This window comes from Anomalospiza imberbis, chromosome 3 (genome assembly GCF_031753505.1).
Source record: "Anomalospiza imberbis isolate Cuckoo-Finch-1a 21T00152 chromosome 3, ASM3175350v1, whole genome shotgun sequence".
In the NCBI taxonomy this organism is placed as follows: domain Eukaryota; kingdom Metazoa; phylum Chordata; class Aves; order Passeriformes; family Viduidae; genus Anomalospiza; species Anomalospiza imberbis.
The window spans coordinates 96,329,239-96,355,380 of NC_089683.1; the positions used below are offsets into that span (position 1 = coordinate 96,329,239).

At 49.3% G+C, this 26,142-nt stretch overlaps 1 protein-coding gene across 1 annotated transcript; it reads right to left on the reverse strand.

The window, feature by feature from the left end:
- Nucleotides 1–20,731: 20,731 nt before the first annotated feature.
- SIX2 (SIX homeobox 2) lies at nucleotides 20,732–24,785 on the reverse strand. Its single transcript, XM_068185885.1, has 2 exons — nucleotides 23,741–24,785; nucleotides 20,732–21,173 (listed from the first exon to the last, which is right to left on the reverse strand). The coding sequence occupies exons 1-2, from the start codon at nucleotides 24,298–24,300 to the stop codon at nucleotides 20,870–20,872; spliced, it is 864 nt and encodes a 287-aa protein (XP_068041986.1). The 5' UTR covers nucleotides 24,301–24,785; the 3' UTR covers nucleotides 20,732–20,869.
- Nucleotides 24,786–26,142: the final 1,357 nt, after the last annotated feature.

Sequence of the window (26,142 nt, forward strand, 5' to 3'; positions counted from 1 at the left end):
AAATGGCCTTTTTTTTTAGAAGTACCCATCTGTTAGTTTAACTATATTATTATATTACAGTACCATCTAGAGGTCCCAAATGGGATCAGGGCTATTCATAGTCAGTGCAGCCTGCAGCTGTCTTCTGGGAGAAAAAGTATACAACCTAAGGGAATCAGAGAAAAATAAATAATTACTGACCCTATCTCACAAATTCTGACCCTATTGTATGAATTATGTATACAGTAAGAGGCACACAGTCAGCTGAGGAATACAGACCTGCCAGGTCTGTCATTTTGGTTAGGACTATATTGTTTTTAGAGACAACCCACTGCCCTACCTCGATTCCACCAGGAATCTACTGGATTTCTGGCTGTCTGGCAGCCGTCATGAACGCCCTGACAAAAAGGCTGTTGTGCAGATCAGCACCTCTCAGACACATCCAGTTAATTCCTTTGGACTGGCCAAGAGGTATGGAAATAAGAGACAGAGCTGGGATCTGAACAGGGTCTGCTGAGTGTTAATCACAAGGCTCTCCTGCCACCTTACTCTTTGTTGGTCATAGCCACCCGAAAATGAGAAAAACAGTGGCTGGCAAACTTTCATCTTCTTTGTAAGGGGTTCATATTTCTGAAAGACTTTTCATCGTGTAGGATTTATGAACATATTTCTGAAAGGGTGGGGTTCCAGACCTTTAGCCCCTCACCTAAAGTAGGTTTTCATAGACTTCTTATGAAAATTCCACCATGCAATATCATTGAAGACAGCAGTACTACAAACCTGAACTCAGGGTAAATTTGGACCATGATTTAGAATTCATATATGGAGCTAGAAACCATAAGCAATTTGTAACATCTATTCTCAGACAGGTTGAGCATTATTCTCCCAGAAGACAGCAAGGTAGCTGTTGATCCTAATGAAGGTAAATTAATAAAGCAATTTTTTACATATGAACAGACCCAAATTACCTAATTTAGGTACACTTAACTACACTAAACAACACTTAACTACAAGCCCCTTTAGCTCCAGAAAGAAGACACAGTGCATCTAAATGAGTCAGACAGACCAAATGCACAGTTAATAGACGGAGTCTCCAGAAGGCAATCCAAAAAGCGGGTGTGTTTGTGTGGGAAAATATGAAGAGATAAAACATGCTAGATGTAGGGCACCAGAATATCTGAATACTCTTTCCACTTCACAACATCAGGTGCTTTCAGTCACCTGAGAATTATAATATTATAATATTATAATATTAGAATATTATAATATTAGAACATTAGAATATTAAAATATTAGAATATAGGCTATCACTACATTGAAGCGTTGTGACTGTACACCCCAGAAGCTTCCTCCAGTCTATCAGGCACTTGCGTCAGTGCCACATTCCTCTCTTTTGCTGAGGTTGGTTTGTTGCATAGCTGGGAATGCAAAGTCACAAGGCCAGGAAGGAGGGCAAGAGCAAGGACAATCCTGCACTAAGGGCAGAACGTGCAGCTGGGAGGGCAGACCCCCAACCTGCCCTTAGCTCTTGCCTGTCCCTTTGTTTCTTGCCCTTTTTCTGCTCTGCTAGCACAGACAGAGCCTGACAGGGTGCTTTGATGCACAGCGTGGAGGTGCCCTGGGAGTCTGGCAGTGCTAAAAAGTGGGTAGCTCAGGCTTTCTTCTGGAATTTAAATGCATCCCTGAGCTAGGTTCAGAGTCCAGTTCACACAATCTAAACTTATAATATTTTTCATAGTCAAAGTAACAGAAGTATTTATACTGCAGTAGGGATTTTATGTCCTCGGCTTTCTGAACTTCTCTGTAGCATGGGACTACCCACAGTGTTGTCTGGTTCCTTCTTCTTGGATTTAGATTGCCATTACAAAGAGTTACAAAGCTCTACCTATTTCTCAGTCAAACGCTTCACTAATCAACTCATGATGCAATACAGGCATCAGCTCTGAAGAGACATCCTCACAGCTATAATGAACACACAAAACTATTGGCCATATGATAGAAGAAAAAATGTTGGGTACTGAAAGAGAGGTAGAAAATATTTACTTCACTCTGTATCCATATTCAGGCTTTGACAGTATGCAGGACAAAACATGTCTTGGAGATATTGATTCCACATGAAAGTATGGTCTGTCTTTTCCTTTTGTGGCTAGGGAAGTTCAAGATTTTGCAGTCTAACATCATGCCTCAACATCAGTTGAGACTGCAACAGTTTTGAATTTTCACATTGTGACACTTTGTCTTACATGGTCTTACCTGAATCTAGCAAGAACTGCTATTGGATGCTCGAGTTCTCAACCCTCCTGGACCAAGCCTTGACCAATGGACTGTACTGTCTGAGGTTTTTGTAAATGTAGAGGGGATTTGGTGACCTGAGAGCTGCTAAATTAGTTACACTTAATCTCATTTCTATGTATATACACTAATAAGGTGTCCAAGACTGCTTAAATAATTTTTGGTCAGTTGTCATTTGTCTGTTAAGGATGCTAAGTCAAGCTTTGAGCATGAAAAGGAAATCTGTTCCTTCTGTCATTGGACATGAGGGTATTTGGAGCCATATGCTAAGAGTGACTACATTGGCACATATTTAAGTAACATTGCACAGCTACACAACCACTCTTTCCTCCAGACTGGGGTGAGCTCAGAGCATGGAGTGAGGGCAAGGAATAAGCATGACAGATGAGAAAGGAAAACAGATCCTCCATGCTGGACTAAACTCTGATCTCATAAGAGCTATTAAATACTTTTGTGAACTTTCCTGTTAAAAGGTTGTATTTTTTAAAGAGAAAGCAATCCCTGATAGTTCCTATGGCCCAACAGCTTAGATATTCAATTTTGATGTATCTATCTTTAATGAAACAAGGGTGGTGCTAGACACTCATGACCTTTGTGATTGTGGACTAAGTTCTAAGACCTCTGGATAGCTGAGCTAGAGGGCACTCAACTCTGTTTAAATTGCCTCTAAGAGCAAATTCCTGTGGCTGGCTTCGTGCCATTGTACCTGTCCCAGTGGAAGCTAAATACTGTGTTGGATGACTGACCTACATATCATTACAGAAGAGAAATGTTCCCTGCTGCAGCTCCTGCCAAGTGCTGTAGAGCTCTGATTGGGCAGATGAATGATGGCAAATGCACTCCTAATAAAGCCAATGCCATTAAGTTAGAAAATGAGGCTGCTGTCATGTATGAGTGGTGGCAGAAGCATTTCTAGCTTAACAAGGTCTGACAAGACCTCCTCAACATGCTCAAATGAAATCAATGTCAACACCTAATCAGTTAAGCAGGTAATGGATTATTTAAAAAAATTTAAACTGTAGCTGCATTAACTCATTTAGAAAGAGGGAACACGTGACTTCTACAGATAATGTAACATATTTTAACAGTTGTCACATTTGCCAGGTTCAAGGAGAAGCTGCTTTAACCAGAAGGGCTGAGATGTGTACGGCAGCATGGCGGCAGAATGTAGGGCACGTCATGAATTTATGGACAAAGGAATTTGCGAGCTTTATCAGTCACTGCCGGGTTTGCATAACAGGTCGGCTCAATGAAATATACATGAACAGCATCTGTTTCTGCATTTAAGAACACAGTGTGCAATGTGAACCATCACCCACTGGATAGAAACTGGGTGATAGGATGAGAATCCAGCACTTTAACAGGGGAAGTATTTACTGTTGTGTGTGGGAAGCTAGGGAAAGAGGCTGGAAGGAGCGTGCGCAAATGACCTGGACTTGTGCATCCTTAGGCCCTCATGAGTTACCTAGAGAAGTTAGAACCATAGCTAGCAATCTCAGACAGGAACTGGATAACACTCCTACACATGCAGTTACTGAAATGGATTAGAACAAACCCCTTGCCTTGGGGTCTAGTCCCTGCTTAGGGCACAGAAATGAAGCAGGTATTTGCAAGGCACTGACAAAAGAGGGTTCCCATGCCTCTCTCTGCAGCATGTGCAATGAGTCAGTGTCAGGCCAGGCCAGTGGATTGAATGGCTAAGCCTATTCCTGTGTTCCTAAGAAAAAAAGTGATTTAGAAAACAGCCCTGAGAATCACCACCCAGCTGGACTGGAGCTGCTGACCCTTCTCACCTGAATAAACAGACAGTGTTCTGCACTGACCTGCGATTGGCTCCTGATCCCTCCTTCACTCCCCATCCCAAGGCTGCCCCGGTCTTCCCTGTCCAGTCTCCAGTCTCCATGGCAGCAGTGTCAGCAACAGATCTTTTTCCTCAGGACTCCCCACTCCCTCTGTTACAACCGTCTGATGTCTCACCTCTGGGGCAGAAAACCCGCGGCTTCACTCTCACCCTGGTTTAAATGATGAGCTACTCTGCTGGAGTTGATTCAGTTGAGAAACTCAGAACTGGAGAAGGCAAAATGAGAATTGGAGGAGGTGAAAAGAGAACTGGGGCCCTCTCATCTTCTTTTGTAGACGTTTTGCTTCTCGCTGGTTCTTCTGAGACACACTGAAAACCCAATGGGCGTGAGCAATGTGTGCCTGAGGCCATCACGGGTGAGCCCTCCTGCTGTCGTTAATCTGAGGTGTCTAAATCATACAGGGACGAACTGTCTGGAATGTGACACCTTCACTAAGCCTTAACGGATTCTCAAGTTTCATAAAGTATCATTGTATCATAAAATTTGGGGTTTATTAATACACCAGGAGAATGGGAATTGCAAAGTATTTCTTCTTTAGAATCCCACTAATAATCAGCTCCTAGCCGCCTACCTATAAGGGTGAAAAACCCTCATTAGCAGATGAGCGCCTGTGACAGCGCTCGCCAGGGAAGCAGAAGCGCCTCTCGTCGCCCCGCGGTGCCCGGCGCAGCGCGGGGCCGCGCCCGGGGCCGCGCCGGCAGCCAGCGGAGCCCGCGCCGCCGCCGTGCCCGCCCGTGGCCAGCAGGTGGCGCTGCGGGCCCAGCCTGGCCCCGCGCCGCCCGCAGGGAGCGCCCGCGGCGGGGAGCGCCGGGCGGCCGCGGGTGGGACAGCGCGCCGGGACACCGCGCTGCCACCGCCGCCCTGCCCGCCGGGACACCGCGCTGCCACCGCCGCCCTGCCCGCCGGGACACCGCGCTGCCACCGCCGCCCTGCCCGCCGGGACACCGCGCTGCCACCGCCGCCCTGCCCGCCGGGACACCGCGCTGCCACCGCCGCCCTGCCCGCCGGGACACCGCGCTGCCACCGCCGCCCTGCCCGCCGGGACACCGCGCTGCCACCGCCGCCCTGCCCGTCACCGCTATCCTGCCCGTCACGGCCACCCCTGCCCGTCACCGCCATCCTGCCGGTCACCGCCACCCTGCCGGGTCACCCCTGCGACATCTGGGAGCGGCCCGGTCGAGACACGGGCAGACTCCGCGGGGCCAGATGAGAGATGGACAAATAGGTGAAGGACAAGTGTTTGCGTTATGTGCTTTGCATGGACGAGCTTCACGCCCGCGTGTGTTTCTCCGTGTCAGGTACTGTGGCAGCGGTTGTTAAAGGAACCGAGGAGGAAGCGGAACGCCGTGGCGTGGAGGGGTCCTCTGGAGAAGGCAATGCTACAGCTCCAGTCAGCCCCAGAATCCTGGGACTGGTTCTCTCTTCCCAAAGCTACAGCTGGAAACTGTGGAGTAGCTCCCGACATGAGGGACCCCAGCGTACAGCAGGCAGAGCATGAGGCAGCTGGGGCAGGCAGGAACCGCGCTGAAGGGGAATGGTCTGGGGAACAGCTCCACAACTGCAGGTTCCAAGGCTAAAATCGGCTTGGAGACTGATGGCCCTTGTCAGCGTGCTTGGGGAAGTGGAGAATGGGGCCAAAATCTGGCGCTGGGTGACACAGACCCCCTGACGGTGTGCTGCATAAGAGGCAAGCAGAAGAGGCACATAGGAGGGCCTATTGAGCAGTCTGACCTGCAACTGTGGCAAGCGGACTGCCAAATTTTATGGCAGCTGAAGAAATTAAATGTCTTTTTTGTCAAATGGTAGAAAGTGAAGGTGCTAGAGGAGAAGAAATTAGTTTTTGGTACTAGTAAAGACCATTTTTTTTGTAAAGTGTGGTTGATAGGTGCAGAATTGATGTCTCCACTGACATGCAGGCCAAGCCAAATTAAAGATTTGGTTTACTTTGCTTTTGATGCCTAGATTTCATAGTCCCAGAGGTCCATTCAAATATTCTGCATGTACCCTGCTTATCATCAATGCTTCTCTCTTCTTTCTAACCTATGGTTTCTGGTTACTCCAGGAGGCTTCTCCCAGCCTACTATAAATGGGATGTTTAGAGTCATGTCATTTTGAAATCAGTATATTAAGACATAAACCTCTGATGTTGGGAGGAACAGGATGAGATATCCACAAAAAAAAAAAAAAAAAAAAAAAAAAAAAAAATTACTACAGGTCTCACTGAGAATTTGTTCCCCTTCTTTCCCCAGGAAGTTTGCTTTTCTTGATTAAATGATTCTGTGTTTTCAGATAGCAAAATATTTTTATTGTGAATTTCTCTTAGTTTTTACTACAAAGTTTTCCACTCTGAGGTTGCCTTGTTGACTGTATGCAACCTGCCATGGATGTACATCCGATGCAAACCTTGTCCTGGAAGCTCCAAGGGTCTTATCCTCAATATGACATTAGTCATGTGAGGGGAAAATGCTGAAATCCTCTAGAAAAAACAATTACAAAGAGTGGTCCATGGCAAAACAATTTATTTGGCCAACACACTGCTCCTTCCTTGAGTTCAAACTGTTCCAGGGGAAAAAAAAAAAAAAAGAGAGAGAGAGAAAAATCACTTGTTTGGGAGTGCACTAAGTTAATTATTCCATATGACAACTTTCCCTCATTGCTGTCACCCTTCCTGTATCCTCCTCCCACCTGGGGCTTAAAGTTAGTCCTTGTTTTATAACACATGTGCAATAAATTCATGCCTTCAGGGAAGCATTGGACATCTTTTACATGTGCAAACTGATTACAACAGGGTTGTCAAGAAAGAATCCTGACATGGAAAGCTAATCATTTATTTTCCTATCTAATCACAAAACTGGATGTTGAAAGAGATACAATATGTGCATTTTATTAGACAGTTGCATTTAGTTGCATCTAAAAGCTTACCTGGAAATTAATTTTAAATTCCTGAGAGAATGCGTGAAGTTGCAAATGTGCCTGAATGGCTCTAAAAAAAAATCATCAGGGTTAATGGTAGTGCATCAAATAAAGACAAGAGTATTTAGTGAGAGCAGTATTTGACATCATCTTTGACATCTTCATTAACAATTAGAGGGAATACAATACATATCACTGACACTTTGAAATTACACTTTGAAATTAGGAAATGTTGCTGAATTGAGAATGAAGCAAAGAAATCCAGAAAGAAAAAAAGTGGGTAAAAATTAGCTATATGAAATTTGCCTGGGAAAAAAACCAAAACAAACAAACAAACAAAACCCAACAAAAAACCTAGCATAAAGATGTCTATGAAAAGTAAAAATAAGGCAAACTAGTGAATGTCAGGGTGGATATCCCCCTTCATTTCATTGCTGTACCAGTCCAAGCTGTGGTAACTGCTTTAGATGTTTGTTTATCTCATAGGACAGTTGAAATAGCTCTCATGTGATCCCACTCCACTGCCACGTTATGTTAAATTCAGGACAGTATTATTTGAACTGTAGGGACAAACTGGCAAAACTTTGGGGAAAATCAACAGAAACAGTCTGAGATGTAGCAAAGAGATTGGTATGAATTTGTACAACAGTACGTAAAACGTAAGACATATTTAAGGGGATCAGCAGGGTCAAATCAGGATGTGTGTCTTTTCCCTAGTAAAGACAGAGAAGTATAAAATATCCCATGTGCATAGAACAGATACCTGGACAGTTTTCAACTCTGTGCCAACAAGACTCACAATCTAAGCACTGGACACTATTGCTTCTAGAGCTCATTATACCTTATGTTTATGGGTGCCTCCTGTTTAATTTTGGAGGTGGACAGTTCCATCACTGATGACACTGAAAGGTAAAGTATAAGCTTGTAACGGGGGACTTCAATCTGTGAATTCCGTGCAATAAAATGAGAGTGGCTAAACAATTTCTCCTCGAACCCATATTTGTTTCCAGAAGGAATAATTCTATCAATAAATAAAAGGAAATTAGCACCCCTTAGAGACCATGTGCATCAACTGCAAGATTTTTTCATCACAGAAACAATGACTTACTGACAGAATTTTGCTAGTGAAACTCTGCCCAAATCACCCTTTCTTTGGAAATGGTGGGGAATTCTGGGTGAACAGGCTCTGATGAAATGTTAACTGTACACTGTGTTATGTCCTATCAGATCACAAAACCTGCACTATTACTGTATTGTGGTAGAGAATGCTGATGGTAGTGAAAGGTAAAATACAGGTTTTCGGCTTTGCAGTGTGAGAGAACAAAGCTGTGTAATTAATAGCAGCATTCTTCAGAGGTCACAGCAATGCCAGCCCCAATGGACAACGCTGAACTTGATGGGCAGAGGGGGCAAGACTTGATGAAGCACGTGGGAAAATGTGTCAGTGACACTTCCACCTGTCTTTCTCAGATGCTCAGGGAATTTATAAGGCTCTTTTGGCTGAGTTTTCATCTACAAATGAGTCTTAAAAGGTGTTTGAGATAACACTGAGCTATCAGGAGTTTGGAATTCCAGGCTTGTTAGCCAATTCCCTATCCCAGATTGCTCAGCTGTAAAATGCTTCTGATGCTTTTGCTTACAGGTGCCTGTAGCCGTACCAGTATCCTGAAGCACACAGGTCACACTGGGTGTTCTTCTTGCTGACCTTCACTCTGCAATGGACAGTCAGATTAGCAGTCTTGCCTGTTTTGAAGAGTTGAGTGTGGGTTCTTGAAAATATTTTGTCCTTTTTTTTTTTTAAGCATTGTCAATTAGGTCTCCATATCTAGTTAAAAAAACCAACCCACTGCATTTGCAAATTCACCATTTCAACACAACCATAGATGAAATGCAGCACTGCCTTCCACCACCTGTTTTGACTAGATAAAACTTACCTGTTTGTAAATGACAGAAGATTTATTAAATAATCAGTGTCACTGACCTGCTTGTACACAGTGATTTTGTTTCTGGTTGTATGTAACCAGAGACTAGGTACAGTTGCCACAAAGTTAAATGGTGAGATTAATTGCTATTATGCCATAAATAAATGCCAAGTTCTATAAGCTCTGTCTGGGTTCTGTCCTCACTTCTTCCCCTCTGGTCTTCCCCAGCCAGTACTGCTGCACCAGCTGGAGATGCCAGTGATTTACACCTGAGCAGGAAGCACTAGGACTAGCAAACACAGGTTTCCAAGTCATTATTTGGGAAATACACACAAATGTACAAACTCTTCCCACCTACCCAGCTTTATTCACTCCTTGGACAGTAGGGATTTGCAAGAAATGATGAAACATTAATTATGACAATGTATCTTCTGAACATACATAAACACAGATTTTGCAGATGAAATGCCAGTGAGTGCTGGTGGCAGTGGGTCCATGCACTGGTGTTGGCGGATAAAACCCAACCACCCATGTGCTCCTCCCTGTGGCCCCCTCTCCTCACTTCCCTGGGCTCTGCTCTGGTTGCTGGGTCCCTGACCGTGCTGCAGCGCTGACTTGCTGACACCATTTCATTTCTGCATGACACAACAAACAGGCCTCAGAGATTCCTTTATAATGCCACAGATAGACATAAACAGATGCTCCAAACAGATGTAATCAAACACAGATGTGATCTGAAGAATCCCAGGCGAGCTCTGGGGTCCAGCCAAACTATACGGAGCACAGACTGACAGCAAGTTGAAAATGCAGCAAGGGGCACACCTTTCCCCCCTGCTGAAGCTGGCTGAGCAGAGAGAGATAGGTATGGCAGATATGAACATGCACCAGCTGCTAGGGGACATCTGGGAGCAGCCAGGCTGCAGGAGGGGCCCTTCATCCTCCGGTAGTGCCTGCCCCTGCCCATGCTGGATGCATTGTTGTCCTTGGAGAATTTGGTAGTAGATGACTTAGTCAAAGTCAGCTGTTTTCATTACAGCTGAATGAATGTACCTAAACAGCCCGGTCTTCCAAAGGGACTGCATCCAAAGAGACTCTCTTTTCTTTTAGTTGGTGGTGAGTGGCAAGGGGTGGATGAGTTTTCTCTTACTTGCAGAGGGCATTAAAGCCATTCCTACTCACGTAAAGCCACTTGTCCTTGGGCATATTCATTGAAGGGAGGTTGGGGAGATTGCAGAGTGAAGAAAGTAGGGGAGTTAATGCCAGAAATGAAGAATGGGGAGCATGGGTCTTTCTTTTCATGTCATCGTGTCTGGTGCTGCTGCTGGGGCTACAGCGACTCCCTGCATCTCCTTATACATTTGCTGAAGGATTATGGGGAAGATAGATCAGAGGGCAAAAATAATGGGTTTGTGTAAGAGTGGTGCCACCTAGAGCAAGTCCCAAACTGGAGGTGAGTACCTGTTGTGGGGGGAGGATAGAGAGGGATGGACCCATTTCAGGGAAATTTTTACCAAATAATTTCATCTAGGACCCTAGGATATGGGGGTGGAAAAATCCTCGAGATGCAGTTATCTAAGCAAAAGCAATGTTCATTTCTGTGAGAGAGAATAATCACTTCTTAAATTGACTCATGCTGTGGGCTTGATCCAAAGTCCATGGAAAAACTCTGACTGACTTCACAGCTCCTTGGGGTGTAGGTGGGAACTTTGCCACTGTCTTCAAAAAGAACAGGGCCAGGCTTTAGCCCTTGGCTGAAAAACAAATCAAGGAAAACACACAAATCCTCTTCAAATACTTTAGAAAGAATTTATTATTTGAATTTCTGTAGCTATACTGTTACTAATAACATTAAACACCCATGAGTCTATGTTTTAAAGCATATTTTACCTAAATATAAATTGTACACATATCCACTTACATGTTTGTTGGACATGAGTCACTTAATAGAAAAAGTAGTCATAGAGATTGCATTGACTGAAAGTAACATGTTAAATAGCACCTTTGAGTCCTTCAGATTTCTTATCAACTGTTTTCTGGTTAGTGCAAATGACCACTTTTCAGAATAGCTGTTTTACTCCTCTTACAGAAATGAGCAGGGTGACAGTAGCTATGATTTCAGCAAACCAAGAAGGTGGAGATTTTTGTCAAAAACTTATACTAATAAATATATGACAATGCAAAAAGTATTAATAGGAAATATAAAATATCAATTTGTCAAAATGCATATCACCTGCAGAAAAAGAAATTAGAATTTTAACACACTTTTAATATAAAAACCTTGTCAGATATTGAAATGGTAGAAAAGTTTTGGAGAGGTCTTCTGAAATGAAGCAATGGTTTTAAATTTAGATTCAGATTAATATACAGCGCATACACAGACTAAGATTTTTAGAACGAGGCTGAGATTGTGTTCATGATTATGTGAACAAAGAAAAAATAGATTGAGATTTGCAACACTTTCTGAGATTTTTTTTATGTCCCGTTTCTTTAACTTCTTTTAGATTTTCCATACCTAAAAATAGGTGACAGCAAACTAAACTGGCTTTGACCCGAGCTGCCCTTGCCACCAAAACCGTCCTCGGAAAGTACTGACTTTCACCGGCTCCACATTCATCTCGGGTTGATTTGAGCATGTGGTTTGCGTTCCAGAATGCCCTGTAAATATAAACAACTATTACTACTGGAGTACATTTAATGACAAAAATGTGCTAATGCCGCGCTGACGACATTCGCCCTGAATTACATTCCTTATAAGGGCGACGCTGCTCGGCCCGGCCGGGCGGGCTGCGGGGCGGCCCCTGCCGCACTGCCGCGTCCGCCCGCTCATCTTTGTCCGCAGTAAAATAACCTAAGGCAAAGGTGTGTGCCCCCATCCCCCGAGGGTACCCCCTCCCAGCGCCCTGCTGGCATGCTCACCGATGGTGACACGGTCGGTAACACGAAACAGCGGGAAACGTGAGAGCAAACTCACCTCTCACCCTCAAACTCTTACTCCGAGCTGTGAAGAAATAATAAAATGGTTTTGGATAATAATAATAATGATAATAATAATAATAATAATAATAATAATAATAATAATAATAGAAGAAGAAATCCCCGGCTCCTCGCCTTCGCAGGACCAAGAAGGGCAGCTCGGGTAGCGCCCACGGGTGGGCGGACAGCGGCCACGAGTGTGCTGACGCCTTGGTCCTGTCCTACCCTCGCCCAGCTCGCAGGGCAGAGCAAGGTGCGGGATGGTCTCTCGAGGGGCTTTTGGGGTCAGAAGCCGTGGTCTCGCTTGGCAGCACCCCACCCCGAGGTCCGAGCGGCGACACGGAAAGGCTGGTGAGGGCCAGCCTAACTCCCGGGTTAGTGCAAAAGAGAAGCAGTCGCCTACCGAGGAATTGCTTTTAATTAGGCGCGGTAATGACCTTCTCCTCGGCCAGGGGAGGCGAGTCAAGTGCTTTTGCACTCCCGGCCGCTATCCTGCCTTCGATGACGGCTTTGTCCGAACTGCTCTTAAAGTTCCGACAACAGAAGGGTTAAAAAAAGCCCCCGGAGCCCCGGTGGCCGGAGGGGACCCCGCCGCGTCATCGGCCGCCGATGGTCCCACCGGCAGCGGGCTGCGGCAGAGCGGGGAGACGGGTCCTGTGCCTCACGTCTTTCCCTGTCACCCCGAAACCACTTCAGGGTGCAGACCCCTCTCCTTCTGTCTCTCACACCACCCAAAATGACAGAGAGGGGCAACAGGTTTGTTCTCCTGTTTTCACATTTCGAGGAAAAATTCCACGTTTCCCGGCGTTAACATTTCCTTCCCCCGCTTCTACGTCTTGTCTGATGGAAAAAGAAGAATCCCGGCGAGGCCCCTGGGCCGGCCCGAGGCAGACGGGTGGGTTACGGCAAGGCCGCCGCCGCGGCTCGGGGCTGACGGTGCCCTCAGGAGGAGCCCCGCGCTGCCCCCGCCGATGTCCCCCGCCTCAGACCCGCCTCTGGCCCGGGCATGTCGGCGCTCGCCCGGCCACGGAGCGCCGGAGCTAGAGCTTGTCCGTGCTGCCTGGGCAGCGCACAAGCTGTTTCGGAAGGAGCCCAGGACTTGAGGATCGAGTGGGGAACCCGCACCCAGGCGAATTAAGCGGGGGCACGGCAGCGGCCGGGACCTGCCCCGCCAACAACAAACCGGCACGCGGGGCTTTGTCGGCTCGATTGGCCCCTCTGAGGGGGCATCTTTCGAGAACTGCAAAGAAAATACTGTCTTGCAGTCACTGTAATCCACGGTTTTCATTTACTATTATTCAATCAGGATTTATCTCTGTTTTTTTAGGAGGCTACTTTTCCAGGGCTGTTACTCGATACTGATCCATTAAATCATTCCAGCTGAGAGATTAAATGTATGATTTGCAACCAGCTGGATTTCTTAAATGGTGTCTTCGCCTCTCTTCAGAGTATGAGCAGACCCGACGAGAAAACACTTAGCTTTGGCATGGAAACTCGCACATTTGCCCGAAAATTACCACACTGAGTTCATTCAATGCCAACAGTATTCTCTTCCTTTCTCTTCACTGGATTAGATTTCTCCCAGCCATAAAATGACTCCAAAAGCAGATACCATCGAAATGGCAACGCATGCCAAGCGAGCGGGTAGGCAGCAGGCTTGAGCCTTCCCTCGCTCTAACGCCGCAGCCGCTCTCTGAGTCTCTCCGGGCTGCCCCGGCTCCAGCGAGCCCATTCAAGCAGCGCCGACCCCGGGGAGGGGGAGTCGGAGCGCGGCTGGGCACTTACAGGGGCTGCGCTCCCGCCGCCACACAACCCTCGGGGCCGATCGCAGGGGCCTTCTGTGTTCTCGCAGGGCGGCGGGGGTCAAGGGCAGGCTGGCGAGAATACGTCTCCCGGACAGAGCTCCCCGTGGTGCCCCAGCGGGGCAATGCCCCTTCCCACTGACACTAGGCCAGGTGATAAATACACTCGATTTAGGGTAATTACGGGAGAGCGACTGGCTGCCGTCCACCTACGGAGTTCCCCCACGGGGACGGCATCTCGGAGACCGGCCATCAGATCTCAAATACCCGATAAGGTGGGAAACACTGTCGCTTTGGCTATGCCAGTCTCGCACGAAAAATAAAAAAGACCCCTCCAAGCTAAAAGGGATCTGTGGCTTTTTGTCCCACCGAAACCATACCGTAGAGATACCACACCTGGGGGGGATTTGCCGCACCTATAGAAGGGAAAGCATTTTCTGGACACGCTTGGGGAGACAGAGCCGGATTCGCATACACTCGCAGCAGCAGCAGAGCCCCGTGTCAGTCAGCTACTCCTCTTCCCTCTGACCGCCTTGATTTCTGCTAAAAGCGCAAGCGAGGTGGGATCATCCACTAATTCGGGGAAGCAGCGAGGTGACCTGCTCAGGGACAAACCCCAATCCCAGGCCACTCTCTCCACGGCTACCCGTGGGGCCCGCGCCACCCGGCTCCACGCCCCGCTCAGCGCTGCCAACGCGTCTCTGCCCCACGTCGGATTTTGTTTGGATCAGGGAGGTTTCCTAAGCGTCCTGACTTTCCAGGTCTTGATATTTTTGTTGGGTGTGCTCTTGACACGTTCTTAAGAACGATGTCCCAAACTGTTAATAATTGTTCTATGTCCCCTCCTTTCCCCAGCTCCAGCCGTGGCCCTGCTCGGTGCGCGGTGCACTGCGCTGCGGATGCTCGCCCCGAGCATCGGGCTCGTGGGTAACCGAGTATGTCACGGAGCGGAGGGAAACCCAGCCGTTCCTGGCCCCGCAGCAGCCGGGGAGCCCCGTTCACCGGCTCCAGGAGCCCCTGTGCCCAGGGGAGGCCGTGCCCTTGTCCCGCTCCCACGGCTTTGCATTGGGCGGCGAAGCGGAGCGGGACACGTCCTTGTGAAGGACAGCGTGTCGCCACGCGGCGTGGGTCCACCCGCTGCCAAGGGGCCCACTTCCCCCCGGGGCACCTGCCGCCGGCGTTTCCAAAGCACCGGGCAAAAGCCGAGCCCCGCCGCGGGGACAACAGATGCTCACCTTCCGGAGGAGGTGGGAAAGAAAGGAAGAAAACTGGGGAGCGGGATCAGATGTCCCGTCGGAGCCTGCCTGCGCCGTGTTCGGCTCCGTGGAGAGGGTGGTCGGGGTTCGGGGTTCGGATCGGTGAAACCTTTACTGCTAAAGTGGTCTCTGATCTAGTTCCCTGCTCTCTCCCGCGACCTCCATCACGTCTACATCGCTTTGGAACGGCGCAGCTGGGAGTACCTCTGCCCAGACCCAAACTCCTGCACGACTAGAAATCGCTCTTCCAATATCATTCATTGGAATTTGTCCAACTTTGCAAAAAACTGTAGACTTGATAAAGTCCCTCTTTATAACTCTCCACACACCCCGGTTTTTTACTTTCTTCGTGTTGCCAGCCAGTCTTGCCCGGGTTGACACCCAGACGAGCTCCTGACAGTCAAATTTCAGACTCAGATGTTCGTCTCACACGCGTTAGCTCCAAATGCTGCCTCGGTTTTCACGCTGCAGCCTATTCTTGGAGAGCAGGGCAAAGCAAATGAATATTCCTCATGAAGGTAGCTTTCAACGGATTCTTTACAAAATCTATTCCCCCTTCCTCCCTCCCACCCCCTGGGTACACACGCACCATACCGAGGTTTGCATTTTTCATGGCGGGACAAGTAAGTCTATAAAAGGCATGTTTGTTTTTCCTGGCTGTTTCAAATATGTATTTCCTGGAGGACTTCGCATCTGATGGGGTCATCAGAAGCACATGTGCGATTTTCATCTTTCCAAGTGATTTCTCCTCTCCTACCGTCATTTCCTTACCAGCCACCACTGTGTGCTGATTTAACATTTTACCTGTTCGTCCACCTTATTTCCTCTAAACCAGCCTCTCCGTCCCAGACTCTTGGTGAGGTCCCAATTTGTTTTGGTGTGTCTTACTGGGTCTTCTTGGTTTTGTTTGTTTATGTTTTGGTTTTGTTGTTGTTTGGTTGTTTGCTGCCTTTTTTTTTTTTTTTTTTTGGGGGGGGGGGTTGTTGTGTTTAAAAGTAGGGATTTTTTTTCTTCCTACACGGCTTGGGTTGGAGGTGATCTGCCGGCCAGCTGCACACTGGGACTCTGGATAAAGGCGGATCTGATATTCAGACGTGGAGATGGAGTATTCTTACCCAAACCCGAAAAAAAAAAAAAAAAAAAAAAAAAAAAAAAAAGTCGCTAATAAACGATCCCCTCCTCCCATTTATTTTAATAGCAAGGAGATGGACCTTCTTCCCGAGCAAGGAGGCGCCTCCTTGATGCATGGGTGGGGGAAGCTTTGAGCACTGCTCCTCGCAGTAAAATAGGAAGAAGGTTATCCCGCAGCCCAGCTCCGAGGTTTATGTATTTTTTCCAAATCCCAGCGCTACTCTCCTTCAGACAAAACCCTCACCTTTTCCTTGTGTACTGAAGCACTGAAAGTTCCCTTCAGTATATTTTTCTTGGCTGCCTGAGCCTCAGCGTTTTGATTCACTAAGCAGAAGAAGTTAAAGAGCTCTGCAGTTAGGGCCAGTGCCCAGTGTTTTCATCGCCACCCCCCTACATTATTTGTCATGCTCAAGTGAGGGTTTGTTCAAGGCAAAAGCCTGCTTGCTCATACTGGGCTGCATTTGTTTCTCCTAACGAAGGCAAGAGATTTTGTTTCCGGGTCTGGTAACAGGAGCCCCAGTTCCTTACACAAACATCGCTGGGCAGGCAGGGGCACTCCCAAGGCTTTTGGTTCCGGGGCTGCAGCAGCCCCCCTCAAACACATTGAGACATTGGTTAGGCCCAAACTGCTGCACCAGCTGGGGAGAAGGGGCAAAGGAGCTTTCTCCGAGGTAGCTAACAAAAATATGCCAAGCAGGCGACTTCTTTCGTGTAGATCACGTCGAGTGTCTCCAAAATGGTTTATATTATCCAAAGGAAAATGCAGCCACACAGCCTCGGAGATGAGAGTCCTGATTACCCCCAAGGGCCTTGAAGGGCTCGCAGCTGGAAGGTGTTCAACCAGCAAGCTTTGGCATACGGTCTCCTATTCATAGGAAAGGCTCTTCGTCCTATAAACTTGCTACCTGTCCCCAGAAAACTGGCGGAAATTGTGCCGCATATCCAGTAGCCTGTCGGGATGCTCTCTCATCGCATTCATCAGCATTTCCTCGTCAGAGTGACGAGCTGCACCTTGTCAGAAAGGACAGAACTGTTTTCTGTCTCAAATGAGCTATTTCTCTCATAGGTCTCTTCAGCACAGCACCATATCCGTGAGCGCTCATAAAACAAAATACAGCAGAAAAAAACCCTCTGCCCTAGTACACGTGAATATTCAGCACCCTGCTATCTAAAGGAATTACTCTATTTACATTTTGTGGGCCGAAAATGCTGAATTACAAATGCACAATTACACTGTGTAATTTGGTAAGATTATATTTTGAGGTCAATCACTGCACACATATATATTACATATACACATACATACATATATTTGGGTGTGTATGTACATATAGGTATATCTGTGTGCCTGTATGAGACAGACAGAGAGTGAGGTTCTTCCCAAATTGTCCAAGCTGTAGGGGATCTGCCGTGCAGTTTGTCTGCCGCATCCCGGCCTCAGTCCAAAGGTAGCCAGGGGAAGTTTCATGGATAAAACCTGTCGGAACCGAACCATCTTTTTATTTATGCCCTGAAATGCGGGTACCCCAGGAACAATCAACCCTGAGATATGTCCCATGTAACCTTATGCTAGTGAATCATAACTAATCTGTTTAAAACCAAGGATTAGTCACGTCAGTTTCAGCTGATTCCTCTATCGGGAACTTTTTTTGTGCGTGGAAAATTGGAGGGATTTGGGCTAATTTACCAAACATCAGTACTAAGGCAAGTACGGTCTGATAAAATGAGTCTTAACATGTTCGGGGTTTCAGGTTGCATTACACACGTCCCATCATAGGGGCTTTGAGCTGTGTGCATCCTTAATGCCAGATTGACCTGCAGAATTTTTTTCTTACTGCATGATTTCTGTTTCTAGCCATCTTTAAGTGGCTTCAGCAACTCACTGTCTCTTAATTCACCCATATATAAATGATTCTCACTGAAACGTACATGAGTTTTCACAGACCCCATGCTCTCAAAGGGCCTTTCTCACCGTGTCAACTCTTCATTTACTTTCTCCGATCGAATTCTGCCTCCTCTGTGCAATATGACCTTTTATTAATCACGTAAACCCCATCCTATTTTCATACTGTCTGTTTAAATATTCCCCGTCTTGGCTTTACTCTTTCTCATTTTTTCTTTCTCCAGTGGGCAAAGCCTTAAGGCTTTATTTCTGTTTCGAGGCCATGTTTTATTAACCCAGACATTCTGTTTTCCTTCCCAAACTCATTTCTATCTATAAAAACACAAAATAATTAACTGTCCAATTAATCAATTCTTTGCCATATTGCACCGTGTGTGTTACTTTACAGGGAGCAGAGATCTTCTGTAGCTCTAGGAAGCAGTGGTTCCTCTACTTGCAAAATATTTAATTTCAAAGAATTAAAATCCATAGCTAAAATTATTAGATGCCTCTCAACAGAAACAACGGGATCCTCTATTTAGACCCTAATGCATGTGAGGCCACACTGGTATGCTCCCACAGCACAGGCATCAGCCACCTCATCTCTGCTGCTGAAAAAGTCACCCCAAAGTGCAGAAGCGGGGGAAACATAAACCCGAATATACCACATTGTCTCCGATAAAATATTGCACCCCTCTGCACCCCAGCATAACGAGAAAACTGGATTTATAATCGCGACTAAGGGAGAGCTTTTTTCGGAGACCGAATCTCCCCATTACCGACATCCATACATTCCCTTCTATAGACTCTTAATGGGACCTCAGAGAAATGTGCTTTTAGCGGGCACCCGCAAACGCACAGAGGCGCTAATCCAGACCCAGATTACATCAAATTAGGACACTGCCCGCACAACACTCCCACTGATTGAAATTTCAGCCAGCATCTGAAACCTGGACATGATCTTTGCTGATCTACACATTTTTCTATGCCGCTTGAAGTTAAATCGTTTTCTCTGTTTATTTTTCACAAGAAAATCATTCCAAAGAAGATTTTAAAAGAGCAAAAATGAAGGTATAAAGCTGTTTGGAAGTTCTGAGAACATTTTAAGCACATAACATATTCGGCTTCTAGCAAAGACGGACAGCGAGGGTGCAAGCTGCAAGAGTCCTGCGCTCTTTTAATGGGGCAAACTGGCAGGCAAGCTGCCTGTCTCTTTGGCCACCCGGTGCTTACAGGAAAGGAAAAAAGAAAAAAAAAGAAAAAAGAAAAGAAAAGAAAAGAAAAGAAAAGAAAAGAAAAGAAAAGAAAAGAAAAGAAAAGAAAAGAAAAGAAAAGAAAAGAAAAGAAAAGAAAAGAAAAGAAAAGAAAAGAAAAGAAAAGAAAAGAAAAGAAAAGAAAAGAAAAGAAAAGAAAAGAAAAGAAAAGAAAAGAAAAGAAAAGAAAAGAAAAAGGAGAGGAATAGAGAAATCCTTTTCCCAGCATCCCGCAGGTACAGGAAAGGCATTTGCAGCCCAGCCGTGCTGGACCCCGGAGCGGGGTCCGGCCACCATCGGTTTGCCCACCCGCCTTCGGGACGAGGTGGGGGGGGAGAGGGGGTGGCTTTTTGCCGGGACAGGCGGACACCGGGGCAGAAAAGCCCGCAGCCTGCACGGCCGTGCCCTCGGAGAGCAGGTGGGCGACCTCTCCGCTTCCCTCAAGGCCCGCACCGCCCGTCCTTCCACGTGCCCTTGGCTCTCCTCTCCCGCAGAGCGACTTCAGCTGCTCCCGGCGTTCAGCGCTGCCCCGGACCGGGCCGGCAAGGGCCCCGACGTGCACGGGCCAAACCGGGCAGGGTGGCGGGGCTCTGACCACCCGACACTGCCTTCCCCGGCGTCCCCATTAGGACGCCCGCCCTGCCCCTCTCAGGACTGAGCCCGAAAACACCCCGCGGGCGAGTGAAGCAGCCATATGCCAAGCTAGATTTCTAAATTTTATTATAAAATAAAAGCAGAAATTTTTTCCAAAGAATGTATTCACATAATATAAACAATAAACAAAACTAAGGTGAATGACTTGCAGTTGATACTGTCGTTTAGGTCTAAACTTGAGCAGCAATTCCTGTTTTCCTTTTAAAGCCCGTTCCAGCCCGCGTTGCACACCGAGTGGAAAATCTACCTCTGCCTTCCTTTGGGCCAGAGCCGGGCCATCACTTCCTTTCCCACCCAGCAAATGGCGAAAGCACCACATGGACAAGGCCAAAGAAGCTGTCTCTCTGCATAGCATCAGCTACAAGAAGGTTACAGAGTCTGCCTAGAGCGCGTGTTGCTGCTATATCTTGACTACAGCTTTTGTATTCTTAGTTGGAATTGTACATCGTACACCTGCCACGGATACATAACTATAATAGAATAACGGGAGCGATGTGTAACTTTCAAACAGGCATGGCAAGAGCGGCCTTGCGTTCCCCTTTCTTCCCCACCCCCCCCCAAAAAAAAAAAAAAAAAATTACAATGTGCCTCTTCCCATACAGACCGGCCCGATCGAGTGACAACACTGAGAGATTTGTGAAGTTAAGGCTGGAACGAGCTGCTACACCGATCAGCCTTACAGCCTGCCGTGAAAATCACGGCTCCAACAGTCCTTACACGCCTGAAAACGCCTGTAAGCAACCCTTAAGGTTTTTCACAATATCAGCTACCCACAGCAGAGTCCACTACCTTGCAAACCTGCAGCCAGCCTGCTGCCAAAGGGCACAACACTTCCACTAAGGTGTTTGTCATTGCTTCAAAGTCCCTGGTAAGATTAAGGAAAAAAGAAAAAAAATACGAAAAATTGAGGGAAGGAGGGCTGGCGCGAAGAAGTGAGCATCTACACGGTTTTAAGAGCCCAGATCGACCAAGTTAGATGACATGGGGTTGAGAATGGAGTCCTGCAAGCTGTGGTGGTGCATGGGGTCGCCGCTGGGCACGGGGATGGCGCTGGGGCCCTGGGGGTGGCCCAGGCCGTGCAGGGGCTGCAGCCCGGGGTTGGAGCTGAGCAGCAGCGCGGGGCTGGAGGAGGTGTGATCCGGGGTCCCTGACGGCGTCTTCTCGTCCTCTGAGCTCCCCAAAACTGTCTTATTCCCGTTCATAGACGCCGAGAGCGGGTTGTGGCTGTTGGAGTTGGAATTCTCGTTGTTTTCCCTATAGGAAACACAAAAGAGGGAGGGAAATCACCATGTGGCCGTCGCTCTGGGGTGCGTACCTCGGGAGTGGGGACGGCGGGGAGCTGGCTCCGGGGAGCAGCGAGCGGAGGGGAGTGCAAAAACTGTAGGTTTAAAAACTCTGCCAACCTCCAAGGCCTCTTCATCTGGCACTTAGGTCTAAGGTCCGCTGAGCTTGTAAACAGTCTCCCACCAGCCCAGCGGAAAGTGTCACTTTGCCAAACCGTAATTTTCTGTGTCCGAAGAGTTTGCACAGCGTGAGGAAGGGGGCGGAAGGGAAGGGAGGAAGACTTTATTAAAAAAAGTAGACATTAAAAAAAAAACTTCTTAACTTTAAAACTGCTGTAGGAGCTGAAGAGATGCTCAGCCATAATTTCTCCTGAGAAGGCCAAAGCCCGGAGAGCTGCAGGCAGGATGGCTCCATGCAGCAGAACAGCCTCCCGGGCTCACATCAGGAGGGAAAGTCTTTTGCTTAAGTAACTGGACATGGGTTTCTTTCCCCTCGCCCTAAGCTTCAAGCTCAAAACATAGCCCAATATGGACGATATGGAAAGTGAACAGAATTAACTCGCTGCTTTCCCCGGCCCTCTCGGGAAATGCTCCGCACGCACGCCGCTGCTCCTCCGTCCCCTCCTGGAGCGGCGGGGGCGCAGCCAGGATGGCCCTTGCACGGCTCCGCGGCGGGGGCAGCCAGCACCACCGGTGCGCCTGCCGACAAAAGCTCGGAAAGGCAGGACATAGTTTCGAAATTCATCACCGGGTAAATACCAAGAAATCGCTGGAGGCGGGCCAAGCCTTTGCAGATATATTCTATATATTTATATATCTATATATGGGGTTTTTTTTCGGTAATGTGAGTGACGAAGGGGTCGGGGTTGCCGTCTAGGCAAGACTTACACGGCCTGCATAACCCTCGTAGAAATACTTTGGACACCGTTCTGCCTGAACTACTGAAGGCAGTGCAAGCCTATTTAAAAGCTTCTGCGGAAGTTTTGTAACACACTATCTGGCAGAGGGGCTCTATCCTGCAGGATTTGGTCGAGAGAAGTTAAGCTATTGCACTGACGGGTTTTTCTCACTAAGGGCTGCATGATGTGGCTGGAGACACTTAGTGCCAAAAAAATAAAAATAGACAAGAAAGCTCTGTTTGAACAGGTTTCCTTGAGTGGATGGCAATCACATGAACGGTCTGTTTTCCAACGCCTGGAGTGTAATATTAGGTTGAGTGTATTTTTCAATGTCAAAAATATTATTTGTCTCTGGAGACCCTTAAAATTTAATTCCTCGGAAAAAAAAAAAAAAGGAATTGAATAAGTGTAACCTTCATTTCCTTTGGATATTTGAAGGTGAGTCCCTGCTATCAGCAATAAAAAGGACCTCTAACATCTCATAAAGCCAACACTTGTAAGGATTTGAAGGAAAATTAAAGCGCTAGCACAGTTTCGGGAAATGAATAGAGCAAATCTGTGCCCGAATCTGCGGGGCTGCACGGCAGTGCGGCCGCGGCGCTGCCTTTTTCCAAAACACGGTTGACAGAAACCAAGGATAGAAAGAATTCTCCTCGGAGGCACGGATCTACAGGATTTTGATCCGCTAATTACCCGCGCAGATCATAAGATTATACGATTGCCCGTACGGACTGGGCAGTTCAGTGAGCTAGTGAACGCGGCAAGAGGACCCTTTTTACTTCTTCGAACCGTCTTCCTAAGGCACAGGGACTGCTGGTGGAAAAATCATCCGGAATAGCCAGGGATGTAGGCACTGACCTCTTCCCGGCGACTAATGGTCCCTTCCCTCCACTTAACGTGAAAAACACAGATGCAGAATCATATTCGGCCTAAGAACACACACCTATTGACTTGCGTTCACGAGCACCTTGCTGGGTAACGAATAAGAACTGCAAGGTCATGAGCGAGGCAGGAAGTTGCTCCACTCAGTCCTTGTCCAGGTCTCCTGCCGCACGCCAGGAGCCCGGGACAGAGGACACATTTGCTACCAAGGTTCAGACCCACGCATTGCCGGCTGCCCCCCGGCTACCCATTTCTGCATCGGGGAACCCTCAAGGACACGCTCTGAGCTGTGCGGGGCGCAGAGCCATTGCCTTTGGGCCCCGCCGCCGCCGGCCTCTCCCGACGGGCCGCGGACCCGCACGGACACCTCCGGCCACGGCTCCTGGCTGGGCTCCACGCCGGGTTGCGACGGAGAGGAGGCGGCAGCGCTGCTTAACCAGGAGTCGCCGCAGGCCGTGTGAAGCGTCCCTGGCAGCCGGGGCTGCCCCGGGGCCGCCGCGCCGGCTGCACGGGGAGTGGGGTGTCGGCGGGGAACGGGTCTCGGCCGCCTCTCTCGGGGCTACTTTTGGTGCACAGACGCCTTCACCGAGCGCCCAGCCCGCTCGCCTCTGGTTCTCTGGGCGCCCCCGAGGCGGAGAGCCCCCATCCCCTCCCGGCGGGCCTTCCGCAGCCGGGGCCAGGGCAAATAGAGAGACTCGGGGTGAGCAGCGGGGTCGGGGAGCCGCGGGCGCCGGGGGAAAGCCGTGGGAAGCCGTACCTTTCCTTGGCCTCGGCGGCGCGGTCCCGCTGCCGGCGGTTCTTGAACCAGTTGCTGACCTGGGTGGTGGTGAGGCCGGTGGCCTCGGCCAGCTCCCGCTTCTCGCGGGGGGACGGGTAGGGGTTGTGGGCGTACCACTCTCGGAGGACGCTGCGGCTCTTCTCCTTGAAGCAGTAGCTGGTCTCCTCGCCGTCCCAGATGGAGCGGGGCAGCGGGAACTTGCGGCGCACCCGGTACTTGCCCACCGCCCCTAGGGGTCGCCCCCGCAGCTTCTCCGCCTCGATGTAGTGCGCCTTCAGCCAGAGCTGCTGCAGCTTGGGGTGGTTGTGCGCCGAGAACTGGTGGCTCTCCAGGATCTTGTAGAGCTCGCGGAAGTTGCCCCGGTGGAAGGCCACCACCGCCTTGGCCTTCAGGACGCTCTCGTTCTTGTGGAGGTGCTCGCAGGCAGGGAGGGACCAGAGGAACCGCCCCAGCCGCTCGATGTTGCCGCCTTGCTGGAGCACCTCGCAGACGCAGGCCACTTGCTCTTGGGTGAAGCCAAAAGTCGGGAGCATCGACATGGTGAGCCCTGCCGCGCCGCGCGCCCTACGGCCGCATAGAGGGGAGCGGCGCGGGGCGGCGGGCAGCGCCCGGCATGCGGGGCCGGCCCCGGGGCGGCGGCGCCCGGCAGGGCCCGCTTGGGCGTCACGGCCGGGCGCGGGGGGCCGCGGCCATCGGCGGCGCCCGGCCCCGGGGCGGTCGCGGGAGCCGGGGAAAAAATGCGAAGAGCGACGAAAAAAGTCTCGAGAGCCCGAGCGCGGGCGGCTTTTCTCCCCGGCCGCCGCCTCGTTTTTGTAAGTCCAAGTTGCGAGAGTAACTTCGTGCCTCTTTTGTCTTCTATCTGCAGCGCTCGCAGCGGCCGCGGCTCTCACACCCCCACCCCCCTCGGCCGCCGGTTTGGGATCTCCCTGCTTCCCCCCCACCCCCCACCGCCAGATCCCACATAATATAGTGGTAAAGCCCTGCTCACTCGCTCCTCTCTCCCTCTCGGAGTTTTCCCCCCTTTCTCTCTCTCCCCTTTTTTTTTTTTTTTTTTTTTTTAATAATATTATTCTAAGCTGGCATGAAAAGTGATTATCCGCGCTGTGATTGGTCCGGTTATCTGACCCGGGGACTGCCAGGAGAAGACAATAGTTTTAGTCAAATTATTTGCCATGGTGACGCTGTCAATCAGGGGTAACCCGATCTGTTTTGAGGTGACTCCCCGGCTGGGTTGACAGATTGCTCAGATCCACTCAGAGGCGGCCCTGAGAGCTGAGATATTAGCTAGCGAGGGAGAAATTTCCGTCGTGATTGACGCTGCAGGCGCCCGTCGGGGGAGAGGGGGAGCGCGGAGCCCGGGCCCCTGCTCCTCGCCGCGGGGCACTGCGGCGCGGCGGGACGGAGCCGCTGTCTCGGCCGGGCCCCGCCGTCCCGTCTGGATCCCGTAGCCCCATCCCGTCCCTACCGCTCCGGACCGACAGCAGGCTCTGCCGTCTCTGGCACCCGCGGCTGCGGTGGCAGGAAAAGCCCGTCTCCGGCCCTTGCAGAAAATTTTTTTTCTTTCTAAAAGCGTTCCCTTATAGCCCCTCTCCCCAGCGCCCAGTAACCACTGTTGGAGAGTTTTATAAGGAAGGGGCCTCTCATGTACAATGGAGACCCTGTTCGTGACCTGGGATCCCATTACACGTTTCTCGTACCTGCCCGGGAGCGAGAAGAAGGCACGATGATACGGGGCCGGAGAGGGATTGCCTCTCCATGAATCGCTGGCCATGCCCCACCACGTTCCGGCGTGAAGGGCGCTGGCATTTGTGATTACTGGACGCCGGACATTTACTTATACTGGATTTCCAGAATGTGTCGGGGTGTTTCATCCAGGAGAGGAACACGTGTAAGAGTGTAAAAGTTAGAAACACTTTGCTTGATTAAACGGACCCTTATCACCCACGCGTGCCCTTTGCACACTGCGTTTTAAATTTACCGACTCTGCGGGGCAGGGACCCGCATAATTTCCCGTCCCTTGTCGGTCTACACAAAGTGAAAGGCGAGGGAGAGAGGTCGTGCAAGCTGCAATGTCGAGTGAGAGGGTGCGATGAGCGGTTGTAGGGAGCCGCGATGACTCCTCGGGAGCGGCGCACGGGGTGGCGGCCAAAGGGGACCGCCGGGGCGGAGGCTGGCGCCGGGAATCGCCCAGGTGAGGGCACTCGGGAAGAGCCTCCCGGCCACAAACTCAGGGTAGTTTCCATGGCCTGTTATGTTCCCCTTTTGCTGAGAAATAATAATTAATTCCACAAGCTCCTTCTACGGTATTTGCAGTCCTGACAGAGAGGTCTCTGCGATTGTGGGCTCCTGCCACGGTACCCTTTTAGCCGCCCCGGCGCGTC